At 35.1% G+C, this 16,676-nt stretch overlaps 1 protein-coding gene across 1 annotated transcript; it reads left to right on the forward strand.

Annotated features, from left to right (window-relative positions):
* The first annotated feature begins 8,395 nt into the window (after positions 1-8,395).
* Positions 8,396-15,633, forward strand: LOC112520373 (5'-methylthioadenosine/S-adenosylhomocysteine nucleosidase 1-like). The gene is made up of 8 exons (XM_025128744.1): positions 8,396-8,540; positions 8,613-8,676; positions 10,671-10,762; positions 11,235-11,341; positions 11,503-11,577; positions 11,831-11,905; positions 13,809-13,901; positions 15,251-15,633. The coding sequence occupies exons 1-8, from the start codon at positions 8,480-8,482 to the stop codon at positions 15,446-15,448; spliced, it is 765 nt and encodes a 254-aa protein (XP_024984512.1). The 5' UTR covers positions 8,396-8,479; the 3' UTR covers positions 15,449-15,633.
* Positions 15,634-16,676: the final 1,043 nt, after the last annotated feature.

Genomic DNA, 16,676 nt, shown 5'->3' on the forward strand with positions numbered 1-16,676 from the left:
TGCCACATCCCAATTCAAGGTGGTAGCAAACAACGCCTTGTTTGGTTTATCAGGCAGTCACACCTTGGCTAACTTGAAAGGCTCTTCTTTCTCATGCTAAACCTTCTCTTCTTGCTTTTGAGATCTATAAGGATCTGAACAATATGTACCTTAGTTTGATACATTCTTCATTTTGTGCATACATGCAAAAAAAAAATTAACCCATGAGGTTTTAGCATACTTAAATGTATTTCTAACCATAGACGACTGCGTTCAAGTCCTATAAAGATTATGTTAGTTTTAATTTAGCTTTTCTGACATTGATAAAAATGAGAATAAGGCACCACAGTGTAAGGTTTTAACCTGGCTAGCAATAGTTTGCATGACAAAGATGAAATGATAAAAAGAACAAGAATTATGTAATTTTATTGACTTATTAATAGACAGTTTCATTCAAATGAGCAATTCAGGTGTTGATAAGAGAACAAGAAGAGAGGTTATAGCATGTACTGTTACTTGGTAGACAAGGATGACTTGCCTCATCCCATTAGGATGTAATACCTAGTTTGGCTTATCTAGTAGTCACTCCTTTGTTAACTTGACACAATTTTTTTATCATGTTATTAAGCCTTTTTCATCTTGATAATTATAGTAATTTCAGATGATCAATTGAAGCCAGAAATGAAAGAACTGTTCTAACCTGATGACAAGATAACGCCATTGTGTATGTTGATACATCATCATGTACTATCGAGCATTTTAGGTTTGTACTCAAGGCATTCATTTACATTGGTGCAATTCCCCTACTCTTCAGTTTTTACCTTCCTTCCTGGGGTTATCTTGTACATTGCAAAGAACTCGAATTATATTGTTCCTTTTTAAATGTTTATAGTAGTTGTTTCCTTTAAGTATACAATTCGTCGAAGTTGATTTCATAATTTGCCCTCAAATTCTCATCTTCTTGTAATCCCAAAGTACTTGCCACATTTTGTTCGTATAAATGGAAAACTACACAAGATACGAGTTTAGAGTACACTAGTTTGTGTTTCGAACTGTTAACTTCAAATCAATTGAGATGATCATCTAGCACATCAAATGTAGAATAAAGTGGAATCCTTCATTGAAATCAAATTAAACTGAAGGAACGGCAGCACCAGATCAGATTGAAAGACCAAATGAGAACCATATCTCAAATTGGAGATGATCACAATGACTGTTCCTTGTGTATGATACTATTCATATCTAGATAGGTTTAATTGTATGGATAAGTTTCGTAAATGTGCTAGTTAATATGGCCAAAGTCACTATGACAAGAAAGGATGATGGAGGTTTAGGGTAATGAAATTCATTTGAATAGGCTGCAAGAACGTCACTTGGTGAAAGCAATGAAGTAGCCTCAAGTCCATTTGCATTTCAAATTTGTGCTAAATTTAGCGTTGATGCAACTCTTACATCTTCTACATTACAAAGATATTCCATTACTTATTCACAGTGGTCGTATCCGTTATGTATATCATTCAATCAAAGCCCATTTCATTAAACAAAACTTGGCACTCAAGCTCCCCTCTTTACAAGCCCTAGGTATTTACCTCATCTTGAGCATGAAAATGAAAAACTATACAAGACATGATGTTAGAGAGTTTGCTTATATGTATTTCCAACTGTATAAATCAAGTCATTTGACATGATCATATAGTAAACTAAGCATAAAGAAAGATATCAAATTCATATTGAGCTCAATGACCTACTCTTTTTTTGTGAAACTATTCATATCTATTAGCTTTTTTGGAATAGATATGGTAGATGACGTTTTAATCATGTTGAGGGAATAGTGTTTGTGGATTATAAACTAGACAGGAAGCGAGATCAGTAGAGAAGATTAGAATAAATCATCTTATATATTTTGTACCTAGGAGTTGTATGCATGGCTAGTAGATTAAACCAGAAGATACACACGTACAGGTTGAGCTTTTAAAGCTGTTGAGGAACAAAGAAATAAATCAAAACAAATAAGCATAAAGAAAATGAACTTTTATGAGAATAAATGGCTGAAACAGAATGTGAATTTTGATACAGGAGACACATAAATATGTTAGCTTCTTAGATGTAGCACATGACACTTAACAACTAAACAAGGATCACTGGATCAGTGTGCCTGCCTAGAAGTTGTGTTAGCCAAATGGGGTGTCTAAAAAGCAATAGAAAATATAGAATAACGAATATAATTAGTGTATTAGATGTTAACAAACCAAAAACCTGCACTTCCATGCATGGTATTGAGGATCTTGAAGAATCCATACATGCAGAAACATGATCCAATTCAAACTTACTTTTTGAGAAATGCAAGAAGCAGCATCAAATCTGCAAAGCTACAAATGGTAGCTAGTATTATGATGGAAAATTCTGTATCTATCGGGTTCTTTTCACCTTATCTATAACTCCATTATTATCCATCTAGCAAAGAGAATATATTCCTTGTTCCTTTTTACTACCAACAATCCTCAATATCTTGAGAGTTGATGATGGAGATGGAATGTCAAACCACAAATAGATACATAGTGCAATGGAGGCATCGAAATATGCCTATGGTCTTGCATACAGGCAGTCTGCAGCTGCAGAAATGTATAGCAACACTAATAAGTCGAACTCATTACAAGACTACTAATACTTGGCATTTACACATGGAATGTGAAGGAAATGGACCAATTGAGGATCTTCAGGTGCATATATTCCAGTCCATGTGTGTGTCGAAACATGATCATATGCTTTGACTTGACTTTAATAGGGATGCAAGAAGCAGCACCTAACTGTGACAGATTCGTTCCAAGGTACGCACACGTGACATGAACCGGATACGTCCAAATTGAAGGTCAATGGAACTTTGGGCCGGATATGTTGAATCAAAAGGGAATAAATTTCATCAGAATATAATAATATATCAATTGCTCGAGTTAAATAAAGAACAGAAGCGACCACATGGACAATATATGAACTCAAATGCTTTCAATAAATCGACCAATGATACTTGTATACAGTTATTGTGTTGTTATTACATTTTATATGTGCAATATATGACTGCAAGCATTTGGGATTAAAGGGACTTGATTTTTAGTCGCACACCCTAGAAAATAATAAACTACGATAATAATTATTGCACTGAAGGTAATGTGGCGGTAGCATAAGTTATAAAACAAACTATGAACTTGGAAGTTACCAAAAGCATTGACATGGTCGCAATCAAGGACATGTAAAGAAAATCTTCATCCGGATCATTTTCATAAGTCACTGATCGAACAAGGTATAAGCATATTGATTAACTACATGGACCCCCACAGATATCTCAGCTATTCTTTCAAGCATAAGATAGTTGAAGTCAACTCGCATGCAAGAATTTTGGCCATTGATTGGAGAACATTATTCCTTGTACACTGTTCTTAACTTTATACATACATAATGGGATACATATGGTCTATTAAATGGAATATGGATATATTCTCCCAATGGTGGCTCATATGGTAGAAAGTTGGAAAAAAGAAGAAAGGATGACAACCATTGGCCATATATAGATGGTTTCCAGAAATGAGTATTGCAAGTCAAAAACTGATAAACAAGAAGATGGGTTCTTACATGAAGAGAAAAGCACTTGTTTAGTAGCCAAGGATGACTTGCCCCATACCAACAACTCCAGGTGAGAAGATATCAGGCAGTCACTCCTTGGCTAGCTTGACAGGCTCTTCTTTCTTATGTTAGGCCTTCTTTTCTTCTTAATAATAAGAGTAACTGTAGATGAGAAATTGATGATGGAAATGAGAAGAGTGGTTCCAATGTTACCTGAAGATAATTAAAGAGTGCTCTTGTAGGTTGGAAGCCTATGATGAACTGCCCATCACAACTCGATCAACATGGCAAATGATAAGTTGTTTGGTTTATCTGAAAGAATACCTTAGCCAGATTCCCAAGCTCCTTTTTCTCATTTCAAACTTCTTCCTGCTTTTCCATTAATATGCAGTTTAATCACCCAAGTTCTGAAACCAAGAAGAGCATCATCTTTCATTAATATAATTTGCAAGATTTCAAAATGCATTCCTGATTTCCTTCTAAAACAAATTGTTATGACCCTAAATATGGGTATCAGCACTATTCGTAAGGCTGTGCTGGTGTATGCATGCAAGTTGTTATTGTAACAGTAGAGTACTGCATTAAGGCCAAATATCCTTTTTCTACTCGTTTCATTTATCCAGGTATTACCCAACGAATAAAAATCTCCTGCCTCGAATTATCACGTCCCATTCATCCACCAATCACATGAACACAAACCATCGTAGAGAAAATATGAACTTGAATCAAATAAAATTTTAAATATATAAAATATGATATTGTCATAGTTTCATTGATGAGATTTTGAGAAGGCAGATTTTTATAAGACGAACCCCAAAATATTAGAAGGAAGGAGTCAAGGAGATACGTAGAAGCAAGGCAAGAGCACGTCCATTTCCAAGTTCTGACACATGATGAACAACTGCGGTTGTGTGTGTTGAAACAAAGGTATGGATCTCCCCTCCTTAACGAAAGAAATAATAGATTTTCAATTGTCCATTGGTGCTTCAATTATGGAAGAATATTTTCCGTTGGTGGGGTAGAGTCTTTCGTCTTCTATCTCGCTTGATAAGTTGCCTACGTGTGCGAATTCGCAATCAATTCCGAGGAAAAGACAACCGATTTGGAAGGTGATATATGGATAGCTTTATACTTGATAAATCAAAGGCATCAAAATAATAAGGATAGTGCACCAAGCTGTTAGGAATGGCCAACTTGATCTAAAGGATAACAATCAAACGATTTACCGCCTCTTCAAAGTTCAACTACTATCGTTCCAGTGTATGTCGACGCGCTGCAAGGATTTTTAATTTTTCTTGGTCAGAATGGTGTGGGGACAAGCTTTAGATGGCTAAAGTGTTTCTCGTTACTGATATGTAAGGTGGTGTTGAGTCTATGGGTTGTTGTTTGAGAAGCTCTCTCCTTTGGTCTCTTTTGCTTTCATATTGTTGGTTTTGTTTTGTCCGAAGCAAAGTAGTTACTAATGGTATTAAATCGGAGTTTTGTAAGAAATATTTGGATAAAAATTTATTTTTTTTATTTATAATAATATCTTTGATAAAAATTTATATCAATAAAATTAATAATTAACAAACATATTAATAAAAGAGGGTTATAATGGTAAACTGGTAATAAACAATTTTTCATAAGTCAGGAATGATTAACTTATCAAAAACTGTTTATTACCAATTTGATATCGGTATAAACAGTTTTATTTTTCCTTATCCAGATACTAGCATTTAACTTATCACCGATGTTAAACTGAAATAAATCAAAAGGACCTAAAATAAACGATCTTAAAAAAGGTTGAAACATAATTACGAAACGAAATCTTCAGACATTTATTTCAAAAAATAGAAACCTATTTTGGACAGGTTTTGGGGCCCATTTTGCATTTTAATTAAAAGAAATAAAGCAACGGCAAGTCAGCAACTGCGGTTCGCGGGCTGCCGCTGACCCTTTTTGTTTTCTCGGCCCAGCGATATGAAGCCCAATCAGCAACCAGCTTAGCAGGCCGTTAACCCAGAAAAGAAAATAAAGTAACCCAACCCCTCATTTCAACCCAGATCCAGACATCTCGGATCTGAGTACCTCCTTCTTGACCCGTCTCTCAGCAATAATCCACTGCCATGAACGATTTATAAAGCTTCAATTCCATACGATTTTCTTCAATGTCTGGACTAGCTTCAGTTCTAAAGCATCCTTAAACATTTCTATTATCATTTTATTTACGTATTTGAAACAACTCGACCTATAAATGGGTTTGTATTTCCAGACACCATTCACGACGCTCAAGCTTCGATTTATATCGATTCAGTTACACTCCTTGCTATATTTTTAATTTGCAAATGCATCTATAATCAGTATATATTACGTTTGGACTCAATCGAGGCATAAGCCTAATAGTACGGAGATTTACACCCGCTGTGTGTTTTATCGCTGCCGCATACGGCGATCATCAATCCAAAACGACCATTCGACTTGTTTACCACTCAACAATCGACTCCAAGATCATTTCTAAACATAAATGTGTGATAAATTCAAACTTAAATGTACGAATAATACCTTAAATCGTTGATCCAATGCCGAAGGACTCCGAACCTTCGATCTCAATCCATGGCTTCCCTCGACCCTAATCCTCGTGGATTTATTTCGTACTTTTGGCGTATGCAACACGAAGAACCATTTGGTGTATGTATGTATGTATGTATGTATGTATGTATGTATGTATGTATGTATACGATCGAGTCTAAGAGAAGTTTGTTGGATTTTGGCACACGGAGGACACGATCGAAAAAGGAAATTTCATCCCGGGCTGGTTTGCTGCTGCTGCTGCCGCCTCTATTCTAACTCTGAGAGAATGGCAAGACAGGACCCCGGAGTTTCTGTATTGTCATTCCAAACACCAAACTCAAAACACATTTCATATGAACTATGAATTTCGTCCCATGGTTTATTTTATCTGTTATGTTCTATATAATTATGTTTTGTCAAATGCTGAACAATTATTTTGTCTTGTTTTGTTTTGTTTTGTATTGTCTCATTTTGTTCTATCATGTTCAGATACCAAAATCACACTAAAAAATGAGACTTCTGAACTTATGCTTTCTAAATTACAGTTTTTGTCACTATTATTTGCAATTTATTGTTGTTTTCATTCTTGATATTTCATTAGTGGTTTATTATCAAGTATGATGAACGGAAACAACAATAAATTGTAAACCACATGAACGAAAAAACAATGAATTGTAAACCATATGAATGGAAATCTTAACTTCATAAGCACGAGATAAAAAGGACCGTATCAGTACCTGATCCATGACCAAAAGCCGACTAGCCCATATTTTTTATGTCGATAACTTATTTTAAAAAAATACCATTTTGTCTATATATGGGCCCAATCGAGGACCGAAAGTTATACACATGATTCTTAGGTTATAAAAACACCAGTTTTGAAATCAATAACGGTCAAAACACCCAAACGAATAGTTTTTTTACTGTTAAAATCTCATCGTGGCCCCTCGTTAACTGCCACTTTGAAAAGCATTATATGAAATTTACTTTTATTTTGGGATTTAGAATGAACTTTATATCAGTTTCACTATTTACTCTCAAATTCTCTACGTTTTATATTGTTATTTCGATATTCTTTGGGTTTTCGTTCTTGTATGTTCCGTATTCTTGCAACCTTCATATTTTTCTAGTTTTTATGCTCGTTAATGTTCTATTCCTCAAATTTTTCGCGTTCTTAAACAACGTGAAGAATTCATGCATAAATGGGAAATACAATAATGGGTATTTTTCTGACATGTAGATAGCAAACATTTCACGTCTTAGATTTATAACAGATAAGTCGTAGTATCCTTAATTTTAAGCATGATGGAGTACACATATAAGGTTTGACTGAACAAGAAATGCAAACTCTGATTCAAAATATGAATTGTCGGGTGACTTTAACATGTGACTTTTGGAGTTCCTCAAATAATTTTATGATGTAAAAAGTGTAGTTCCTCGAACCCAAACCAGTCCGAAACCCCGCAATTTTTATCTAAAAAGTGTGGATTTCAGGTTCCAATACCCCTCCCCCCCCCCCCGGGGGGGCGGGGGAGGACCCGATAGGGTTTATAGTTTTGAGGCCTGATCCGACCTGACTCGTCGATGCTTATCTCTATTTTTATGTGTTACGTGGCATCATATTGTTCCAACCACGTGTGTCATATGACTATTCACAATGCTTGTTAATCGGATTAGATCGGTCTGCAAAATCCAACATCCAATGAATAACTAGATCGGTTCGGTTACCCTCACATTCAATGAATGGCAGCCAATAAACAACCTTTTCTAGAACCAGGAAATATGTAGCATATGAAATTCAATTAAATAGCATCATTATTTGTAAGTCGGGATTGAGAATCGTAAAATCTGTTAAAAAGATGAAAGTCTAAAAAATCATAATTGTACTAAAAACTAAAGCATATATAATTGAATAACAGTTAAAACATATATAATTAAGTCCCAAATGTTTAAATATCTTATTTGATAAATCATATTGGAACACTTTGTACTGTGTCAGGGTAATATGACAGAATATTTATATATATTAATTTAAAAATTATATTAAAAATTTTCATTTTTACTTTAGATTATATTAAGATGGTGTTTATTTTTAAGATATGTTAAAGTCTGAAGATTAATTTTCTTTGTGATTTATAAAAGGTGATGTTAAAGTTTAAAATCTAAAACAAATAAAATTGTTTTAATTTTATGATAGAGACCGGGCCGACCGGTTCCTGCAAAAAACCGGAGTTCGGAAGACCGTGTCCAATAACTGGGGTTTGTGCATGTCCGCGCTGACCGATTAGAAAAAATCAAGAAACGTGAGGACGGGAAAATTGAGGCTGCCATGGCTACACTTACTATTGGAGATGACAACCGCCCGATTTCCAGCCTTCTTATTTTCGCCGGTAATCTGCTGGCATGTCTTTACCTATATGTATGTTTTAATTTTATAATAACTTTGATTGAATGGACGGCAGCCATGGATTCGGAAGCGCTTCCGATTGTGGAACACTTCAAACTTTCCAGGGATGATGGTTCTTTGTGAGTTTCTCTTTCTGGTTCCTCTATATCTCTTCGGTTTTTATAGTTTGTCTTTGTCAGAATTCTTCTTAATCAATAAGTGATGTGATAAGTGCATGTTGCTATGATGATTACGGTTTATTTCTTAGTTTGAGCTTCAATTTTTTGGATTTGCTTGGAAGTTACTATGATATTATTCAGTTTTAGTTTGTCTGTTTAACTACTCCGTTCCAAAACTAGGGACGATTTGAAGTTGGTTTTGCAGATCATAAGACATAAAATTGGTATAAAACCACAAGGGTGGCGCCTCTGATTGGTTTGAGCTTGGCTCCAAAGGTCAAAAGTACCGTGAGGTTTCAGGTTCAAATTCAAGGAGGAATAAAAATCCCCTTGTGGCTACGGAGGTTCAAATGCGGGGACTCCGGGCTGTCTGTAAAGGAGGTGGTCCTGGGATTAGTTGGCTCGCATAGCGGGTTGGATATCAGGTTAATCAAAAAAAAAATTGGTATAAGCTATAGACCATTTGCCTATTGATAACAGTGAGATGCAATCAGAGTAGTTAAAATTTTAGATTGTTTTACCATGAGAATAGTATCTAATAATTTTATCAGTTTCGAGTTTAGGAATTGCTTTAGAATAGTATCTAATAATTTTATCAGTTTCGAGTTTAGGAATTGCTTTCAGAAGTGAAAGTGTATTCGTTATTCTGGAATGGATAAGAGCCCTCAATGACATTAATTTGGATTGCATTGAGAATCTAGGATGATTTTAGGCATAGACTGTAGGGTTCCTTCTTTGTTAACCTGGAATGGGGGGAGGAAGTAGAAGTTCAGTAAGCGACCTCAATGACATTAATTTGGATTGCATTGAGAATCTAGGATGATTTTAGGGTAGAATGTAGGGTTCCTTCTTTGTTAATCCTTCCTATTCAAGCACATCAAAATTGTGACAAGTCTTTAATTGAGAAACACTGAGTTGTAGCTGTGATTGATTGCAAGCTAAATGATATTTATCAAAGTATATGCTTTTTGGGAGATAGATAGATAATGTACCTCACAGAGCACTCTATCGCTTTTTAAAAGAGCTTTTGTTCTCACAAGATGATGTTAGAAGAACAGTCACTTATTCGAAACAATCATTTACAGACATACATAGATTGAGAAAAGACGACATTTACGACCGCCGAGGAATAAAGATAAAGGTGGAATTTATATGTTTTTATGGGTGTTCATGTATTTCCCCCCTTGCAGTGGTAAAACAGTTATAATGGTTTTGGAGGAGCTGGGGGGAGGGGGGGGGGTGCTCAAGCCACATATCTTTGTTCAGGGAGGAGACTACCACTAGCTTATAGGTAATAAGTTGGAGAAGATATGAGCTCGCTTATGAGTACACATGTTTCTGTTCCATACCAGATTTTAGCTATGTGCTAGATATGATGAAGGCTTAATTTAAAAAGTTGAGTGGGTGTTGAATTTGGCATGCAACCATATACATTTTCTTCTCGGAGGGAGAAGAAACAGAATACATATAGAAGAAAAATAGTATTTGAGTTGCCATGTTAATAATGCTTAAGCTGCTTTCGGTGGAGAAGCCCTCTACTGGATATACTGAATACCTCAAAGCACTACAACTACGACCCTATTTCATTAACTTATTCATCTGTGAGATCGATATCACTATTTATATTGATACTGACTGATCAACGCTCTCTAGATTATGATACAAGTTACACTCCATAAGTAGTTGCTCTGAAACTCAAATGGGTGTTGAGTCTGACCTGTAACTGTATATATTTATCTGGGAGGGAGAGCATTTGGAAGCAAATTTGTTTTAGTTGGAGCAATATGTATTAAGCAGTTGGTAAAGTGTTCATCCACATTAAGGTAGTACAACGGTCAAAAGATTACCAGCCTCTATCTCCAAGTTTTTCAGTTTAATGTTGCAGAACTCTGAATTGTAAGTACCATATTCTTCTGTTTCATTTCTGGGGTTTATTTTTGTTAAAACTATTTCAGGTTTCCACTAGGTGTCGCTTGGATCAGATATCATGGTTATTACAAGGATCTGAATCTAAATGTCATTTATCCAGGGAAGGACCGCGACTTAGGTGGGTGTTTGGTTTTTTCTTTTGTATTATTGGATGTGTGTGGGATGCTCATATGATTTCGTTCTCTCCAGTTTTACAAGATGTGTTCAAACTACCCCATGCTTGGCTGATCATCTTGTATTTAATGTCAATGAGAAAGGCAAATTCGGATATGGAACTCAAAATTTTGATTGGGTTCATTTTTAAATATTTGAGTGCTTATTAGTGGTCAACATAAGACCCAAATAAAGTCAGAGCTAACGGTTTCTCATCTTTGAATGTCGGTTTGGATGTTCCATTGGCACTTATTTACTAAACCGACCTGCTTTCTTTCATAAGTATAGGTACCTCTTGCATAATACGAACATAAATGACTATGGAATTATAGAGATGCACTTTGTACCTTACCTCTTTTTCCTAATAGGGTGCATATGGTTCACAGGATATGGTGCATGGGTATCCTTATTGATTTCTTAGGCTATTTCTTTCTCAGGGAATAATAGTGTTGGTACTGTTCCTGCATCTCTTGTGACTTATGCTTCTATTCAAGCATTGAAGCCTGATCTTTTGATAAACGCTGGCACTGCTGGTGGCTTTAAAGTATATTTTTTGTGCCCATCATCTTTTTTACCTTTTCTTTCTGGAAATAATGCAAAGTTAAGCTTATATTTTGTAACTTAGATTATTCATTACATCTGCAAATTTGTTTCTTTTGCCTTCGTTTTCTTTTATAATGTTTGCACTGATGTTGAGAATTCCAGGTAAAAGGAGCTTGCATATTTGATGTGTTCCTAGTATCAGATCTTTCATTTCATGATAGACGGATTCCAATTCCTGTAAGTAGTCTTAATAAAATTTCTCGGTTTATATCTCGTGTCAGTTGATGGAGAAGTCAAGTTGTTTATGAACTTGCATGAAAGCTGCACTGTCTATTTAATATGTTGATTAATATACAAAATCATTCATGTAGTCATTATTGTTAAAGTTGCTCATTTATCCAGTGTGATTCATGATTCACTAATGCATACGGCCAATCATTTTCCACAACTTATATCAAGTCTTTTGTATTTCCTCTGCCTTGATTTGCAGGGTCCTGATAGGTACGGAATTGGCCTACGGCAGAGTTTCTCCACACCAAATCTTGTGAAGGAGCTTAATTTTAAGGTGATTGTCTACCAATTATATTTTGGCAACAAACAGAAATATCTAGGCATGTCTTTTCAAAAAGCCTTTTGAGCTTATATAATCTTTAAAAGGTTATCAATGTTGTTAACATGTTGGTTGACAATGTTCTTGTTTTCTGATTTTGCAATTATGGTTTCAAGGCATTGTAAACTTAACTAAACTGGCGCTTGACAAATGTTTACATTTTCAAAAAACCAAAATCAAGGTTTACAAAGTTTTGTAAATGACAGATTACAAATTGTCACTGGATTTTGATGCCTTCGTGGTTTACAAAAAAAAGCAAATGTTGATTATTTGACTTTAATATAGTTGTGGTTCCAGACTCACCTAGAAGGCAAGGCATTTCTCCCCCATGTTGGATCCACGTATTGGGTGTTTGTGGGGTGCGAATTGTATCTCCGACTATTGACTACAATTACATGGGGATACTAGAATCATGATATGCAATTTGGTTTATTGTTTACAAAAATTGGAAATTCGCAATTTGTAAAATTAGAAATAAAGGCTAAAATGAAAAATAGCTTATATGACTTTGCAAGATAAAAAACAAGAAGACACAAGAAGTTATTTTCTAATAGGTTCGCCTAATATGGATACTGTGAGTAAAGTAAAAGTATGATAAACTTAGGTCTATGCTTATCTTACATATTAAATGTGTAAATCAGATATAACTCACTGGTTTGGGTTTACATTATGTGTACATAATTACACACATGTATTGATGCACCCCCGTATCCCCAATTTCTTAGAATCTCTGAATCCTAGTGTATGCGTATCACTCTTATATCCCTATCCTTGCAACATAGCAAGCCATTCAAACACAATTTCTAATTTTAAATTATATTTTTTTGAAAAAGAAAGTCCTGCAAAATGCATTTTAACTTCTCGTTGGACAAATATCATAACTCCAATAACATTACAAAAAATCTGATAAAGAATAGAAAACATAATTGTTGCCACACAAGGTGTAAAGGTCTTCATTATTTAAAAAACTAAGCTCAAGGGTGAAATCATGGTGGTCTAAGAAGAAAGTTATATATGTGTGTGTTATGTGTGAGTGTATATATAGGGGGTTCATGTGAGAACGGCAAATAACTTGAGAACCTGGGAACTGAGTTTGTAGTGTGTATTCGTTGATAAATATACACTATATACATTTCATCAAAATATGTAATGTCAATGAGTATATTCATCTGTGAATGTGTGCTATATATTCACCAATGTATATATTCACTTATATTTGTGTATTCTGTCAATATGAATACTCAACAATGAATATACATTAAAGATTATTTCTCTGGTTGTTAAAGTATTTGTGGTTCTCATTTGAACTGGGCTCTCTTTCTCTCTCTCTATATATATACACACACACATACATACATACACCAATAGCATTTGAAAAGAGAGATTCTTGTCGAATGTAAGATCCCACATTGGTTACGGAGGAGAAAAAAAGGTTGCCATATAAGGGGCTTGATACCTCCTCTATTTGACGCGTTTTAAAACCGTGAATCCAAGTGTGTGGATAAAGAGGAATTTCTTGTACGGTTGGCCTATGATGTTACAGATGGTATCAGAGCCAGGAACCGGACTGGTATGCCAGCGAGGACGCTGGGCTCCCAAGGGGGGTTGATTGTAAGATCCCACATTGATTGGGGAGGGGAACAAAGGTTGCGTTATACGGGGATTGATACATCCTCCATTAAACTCGTTTTAAAACCGTGAGTCCTGGTGTGTGGATAAAGTGACAATATCTGGTATAGGCCGACCTGGGATGTTACATGGAACTTGTTCTATTAATTGTTACATCTTTTCTCCCAGATGCTAATTGATGCTTATGAAATTGAAGACATTTTAACATCTTAATATATACATCTCACAGGTTTGCAAACTGTCTACGGGAGGTTCCTTAGATATGTCCCCACAGGATGAAAGATGCATCCTGGCCAATGATGCAACAATTGTTGATATGGAGGTACATTATTTCATTATACAAATTTTTTGCTTGTCTATTACCATGTTACCTCTTTCCTGTAATTGGACATACATTTTGACTCTCTTAAACATTTTTTGAACACCTAATGTTCAATCTTGAGATGAAAATACATACATTTTACCCCTAAACCTAGTCCTTAAACCCTATCATTAGTGTGTATAAGAACACGAGAATTGTTCTTTATTTGAGAACTCAAGATTGGGCCCCACCAACCAAAAGCTCGATCGGTTGAGCCTTGGCTTGGCTTGTATAACCTTGATTTTTGTGGGCCTATAAGCTATATGATCAAACTCTTCAAGCAAAAGTACAAATATTTCAAAAACAAGAATTAGAAGTCGATGAAAGACTAAGGGACCGTTTACCAACGCTAACCTGGTAAGAGTCATCACATCCACTTACCTTACCGGATAAGATTCTATCACCTTCACTTACCTTATCGGGTAAGAGAGTCATCAAAACAGCATAGTAAGATTGGTGGTAAGTGTCTGCTACCTGCTAAGCGCCAGCCAGATAAGAGTCACCACCCTCACTTACCGGGTAAGATTCTCGAACATTGCGGTGCTCACCAAGTGAGGTAAGTGAGGGTGGTTACTCCTAACCAGTTAGCGTTGTTAAACGACCCCTTAGGCTTGTGGTTTAATATAATACAGATTACACTAATCAGCCTATAAATAGCAAGCTTAGGTCCGGCTCATTCAGGCTTGGTGAGCCCAAGCCGTATAGGCTCATGTGCAGCCCAGGCTTTCCAAGCTTTTTGACCAGCCGAGTCATTTCATCTTGTATGCACTGTTTACATCTTCCCCAAAGGTACTAGAGTTCAATTTACCATTACATATGGTACATAAACAGGACTGGATGAGCGAGAATTAGGTAGGTGGGTGAAAATATTTAGCAAGTTTTAGGATTTTAATTTGACATTAGTGTTTTTTACCAATCTTGTCCCTTTTCCTTGAGTTTTGTTCTACCTATTTTGGTGGTGCGTTTCAATCCCACTAAGCCCTATCCTGATTCTATCCAAGAGGTTGTTCGGTTCGTTTTCCATTAAGATCTCAGTGGATAAAGTTGTCTGTATTGATAAATCTGTCTACATGATATAAGATGAAATGTTGTCTGGTTTTTTGTGCTGAATAGATGGTCTGAATGTCAGAAATGACCATTTTACCCCTCCGTCTCATTGCTCGCAAACTGAACTTCCAAATCTAACGTCACATCAGACATGGGACGACAATTTTTTTCCGTCATACCATGCCTAACAAATTGGAATGTGATTGTCCATGTGTGCCTTATTGCTACAAATGTTCATTCCAAGACTTAAATTCGGGTTTCAGGGAGCAGCTTTGGCCTATGTGTCTAGTCTTATGGAAGTCCCGGCAATATTTATAAAAGCTGTATCAAATTTTGTCGATGGCGAGAAGTCGATTCCCGAAGAATTTGCACAAAATTTGCAAGCCTCCGTTGTGGCACTCCGAGAAGCAGTTGTCCAGGTGGTTGAATTCATCAATGGTAAGTGCCTCTCTGAACTATGATCGATCTAGTCTCCTTTATTAGACCTAAATTAATCAGCCAATTCGGTAAAATCGATTTGTAAGCTGTATTATTTGAATATTTTGGTTCGTTATGTCGTAAAGTATTCATATCGGTATATGCACGGTGAAAATTGAAACGATTTCATTATAAATTTTGAAAGTTGAAGCGACGTGATTGTTTGTGATATTATGATTTGTTTCTTATAGTAAGATTTATACAAGAACAATAACTATATAAGAAAACAGTCGAATCACATATGATTTTCTTTAAAATCACGTGTAAAATCACATGCGACTTTGGCTTAGACCCAAGGTTGTGGCATGTGGGCCACGTCGCTTACATACCTTTACAGCGACTGTTATTTTAAAATCACATGTGATTTTGCACGTAATTTGATTATTTTAAATTTCCTTAATCTAGAAAATTAGAGTATGTTGCTTAAAATGGAAAAGAGATGCATTAACCAAAAATGAGAATGATCTAAACTACTACGTCATTTTATAGATCTTTGAACAGAACTGGTGGTTTATGTGGAAAGTAACCTTTTTTTTTTTTAACTTATATCTCTTGATAAAAAAACACACTTCTTACCTTTATGGAAAAAAATCCTTTCAAATAAAAGCTTCTCAATATTTACAAACAGATTAATTCAGACAGACAGTTTTATCTGTATAGGATTAATAAAAAAACTAACCAAACAATATTGGTTGAGAACTAAAGTCCAGTTATACATTAAGATTCGAATTGGTATTGTGAAATTTGTTGCATTCCTGATTTGATTAAACCTCAACAATCGAGACTTGTTAAGTACATGTTAAACCTCAACATATTAACATAAATTTATTGTCTTATGCTAATGTTAATTTATTTCGACTTTATGTTAACATTTTCATGCTAACACACACACACACATATATATATATATATATATAGGGGAGCGATCAAATGCAAATCACTCAATTTGTACAAACCGTGCAAAACGCATTCAACCAATCATAATTTTTCATTTTGTTTATTTTTTTGTAATTATGAGAGGTTGATTAATCATTTTTATTGTGGAGGGTGTTAATCATAGATATTATCATCTTCATTATTTTAATTTTAGATAAATACATGAAACAGTTTCATTAATGTTAGAGAAATACATGAAACAGTTTCATTAATGTTAGAGAAATACATGAAACAGTTTCATTAAGTATTATATGAAACAATTTTACAACCATATAT

This window comes from Cynara cardunculus (genome assembly GCF_001531365.2).
Source record: "Cynara cardunculus var. scolymus isolate 2C chromosome LG 10, CcrdV1, whole genome shotgun sequence".
Classification (NCBI taxonomy): Eukaryota; Viridiplantae; Streptophyta; class Magnoliopsida; order Asterales; family Asteraceae; genus Cynara; species Cynara cardunculus.